The sequence below is a fragment of the Orbicella franksi genome, chromosome 6, assembly GCF_964199315.1.
Source record: "Orbicella franksi chromosome 6, jaOrbFran1.1, whole genome shotgun sequence".
NCBI classification, from domain to species: Eukaryota; Metazoa; Cnidaria; class Anthozoa; order Scleractinia; family Merulinidae; genus Orbicella; species Orbicella franksi.
The window spans coordinates 9,357,598-9,360,313 of record NC_138150.1 but is presented as its reverse complement, the minus strand read 5'-3'; the positions used below and the strand labels follow the sequence as shown (position 1 = coordinate 9,360,313).

The 2,716-nt window shown below is 36.2% G+C and overlaps 1 protein-coding gene across 1 annotated transcript; it reads left to right on the top strand.

Annotated features, from left to right (window-relative positions):
* The first annotated feature begins 245 nt into the window (after nucleotides 1–245).
* Nucleotides 246–2,422, top strand: LOC145491542 (uncharacterized). Its single transcript, XM_081470788.1, has 4 exons — nucleotides 246–599; nucleotides 774–940; nucleotides 1,121–1,248; nucleotides 1,923–2,422. The coding sequence occupies exons 2-4, from the start codon at nucleotides 775–777 to the stop codon at nucleotides 2,133–2,135; spliced, it is 507 nt and encodes a 168-aa protein (XP_081326914.1). The 5' UTR covers nucleotides 246–599; nucleotide 774; the 3' UTR covers nucleotides 2,136–2,422.
* The last annotated feature ends 294 nt before the right edge of the window (nucleotides 2,423–2,716 follow it).

Here is a 2,716-nt window from a genome sequence, read left to right as displayed (position 1 = left end):
CGACTAAAAGTATTCCAGTTACAAAATGAAAATTAGGAAAAAGTAGTTTTATTCATGTTTTCCAGTGTTGTAAAATCTGACTTTTATTTTCCTAATTTACACAGCAAAGTTAGCAATATTACTTTTAAAGTACATACATGATGATAATGACCGAAAGCTCGAAACTGAGATGTAAGGCAAAAGGAAAAAAAAATTCATCCTGAAAATACGATATTTTTTTTATATCGATTGCCAGCATTCTTTCATTTAGCGCGAAAGTTAGCGTGAAAACTTGGAGAGTATTAACACTATTGGAAGATACTGCAGAGTAGCAAAAAACAATCCTGAGACAAAAACACACGATGGTAAATCCAGACGTACTCTCAATGTTTTTTGTTATATACTCACCCGGTGTCTCAGTTTGAATGCACAAATTAAAATGAAATTGTAAAATTAGTCAGACAGAAGAAAATGAAAGTTGTCAATTTTTTAAAATGCGCTGGTTCCAAAATGGTTTTGCTTTTTGCAAACCCACTTCCGGTCCGTGCATTAAATGGGTGAATTCTTTTCACAGCTGTGTTATTAGCAATTCACCGCAGAGGGTTGGAGACAATTGCAAGGTCGTTTACTCAATTGGTAAAGTTACAGTTTTCAAGTATTGCTTCAATCAAATATAGTCTTTTGCGTATTATTTAATAAGGAGGCATTCGTTATTGGGAAGATCTCTTAGGGAACAACAATTGAGTCCACAGTAGTCTGGAATATACAGATATATCTTTTCTTCTTTATGTTAGGATGAGTAACGAAAGTGAAGTGCCTAGTGATGGTGAGGAATATCGTATTTGGTCGGGGACAAATCAAAAATGCTTGGTATTGAAAAAAAGCTGTTCAAACAATGCTGTTCCCAGTGTCACTTGTGATGGGAGAGGAGATGAAACTGGAACAGGAGACAAAGGCTCGTGTAAGTCACAGCTCTTCATATTCGTTGTTTTGGCTTGTTTTCTGATAGCATATTTCACCAAAGAAATCCAGCCGGTATTTGCAGCTATTCTTTAACATATCGCTAAAAACATTTATACCCATTGAAACACTGTGCCAGTTAATGTCTCATACTTATTTCCTTTTCTCCAACATAATCAAGGTAAAGTGATAGCTAAGGAAGCAGATGACAAAGGCTCAGCTGTAACTGGTTGGCGTTTTGTGTTTACACTCGACAACAAGAAATACGTTCTGCATGTAGAGAATGATGACACTGTCACTGCCACAAAGGTGAGCTATGAATTTGACTTTGTTTCGTGCATCGCTTTGTCTGGGCACTACAGATCAATAAACTGTACTGAAACGAGGTAATGCGTGTCAAGGGACTCATTCTGGATTTCTAACCGTGAAACACGAGAAAATGGTTACCACACGATACCTCAGTTAAAAGAGAGGAAAATGCCACTTTTTCTAGTCGTGGACTGGAAAACGTAAATTTTGACATTATTATTACTGCAAACCGTAGCCGAATTCCCCTCTGATTGCCTGAAACCAGATCATTTTATTTAAAATTTTATTTATAGCTTAACGGTATTATTGTAATCGCATGTTAGTTTGATATAAGCAAAATGGTATGATAGTGTTCATTGCGTGACTTGAGTCAGACATAAAGAAAGCGTGCGTGACAGAGTGTCCTTTCGAAAGCCGTAGATTCCATTATGGACATTTTGGTTCGTGGATGATATTACTTAGACTATCAAATTCTGATCAGAGTCGATCAGTTCACTGCAGGTAAAGGAGAAGATCCTGATAAAATTTGTGTAACACATTTCCTTTTCAGTTTTCAATTGAAGTTATCGGTTTTAGAATTTGACTGCGAATTCTTTGATGCGTTCAGAATCCAATGTTGATATTGTAAAACATCAACATGACCACTGATAATTGAGCTCCCTTTTCTGTCACAGTTTACAGGAGAAAAGCCGCCAGCACGCGCAGCCTATTTTGTGAAGGACACAAGGATGTTGGGCTCCGGACCATTCCGAAGATGGGAATTGGGGTCCTGTGCCAGTTGTGACAAGAAGTACCTTGCTGTTTATAAGGATGACGGAAGTTTATTGGTTGAAACAGAGTGTCATCCAAACACTCTTTTCTACAAATTCTATCTATGCACTAAGTAGGAAACAACTGACTAAACTTTAGAAACTAAAATTGATTTGAATCAGTAAGGTTTATGCACGAAGTAATTAAACAAAAATAATGTCAATAAATCAGCTTTATCTAAAACGAATTGGATATACCTATTTTTCACATTGTTTCCTTGCGAGTAGAATAACAGTAAGAATAAAGAAAAAAACATTGAAATGTTATTTGTAACAGACTCAATTTTCCAAAATATAGTTGTAATAAAATCAGTTGAATTAAAGAGAAACTGATAGCTGCAGTTGTTTGGTGAACAATTATTGATCGGGGTGGGAATGAAGAGTGTACATTATTTGACTTGCGTTTGTAGCCGATATAACGCGCGCTATGATTGGCCAATAATAGGGTATTATTTTTTCGCAATGCCCACGGGCCGATAATGGGCCTGCAAAAGAAAAAAAAGACAAAACAAAACAAACAAAACAAACAAAACAACAACCAAAAAGCCATTTAATAAACTACTTATATTAATCCCAAAGGTTCGTTCTTAACGGGATAACTTGCTGTATTGACTTTGCTATCGCCTGGTTAATACGGTTAGGTCTCGGTTTGAGATTTT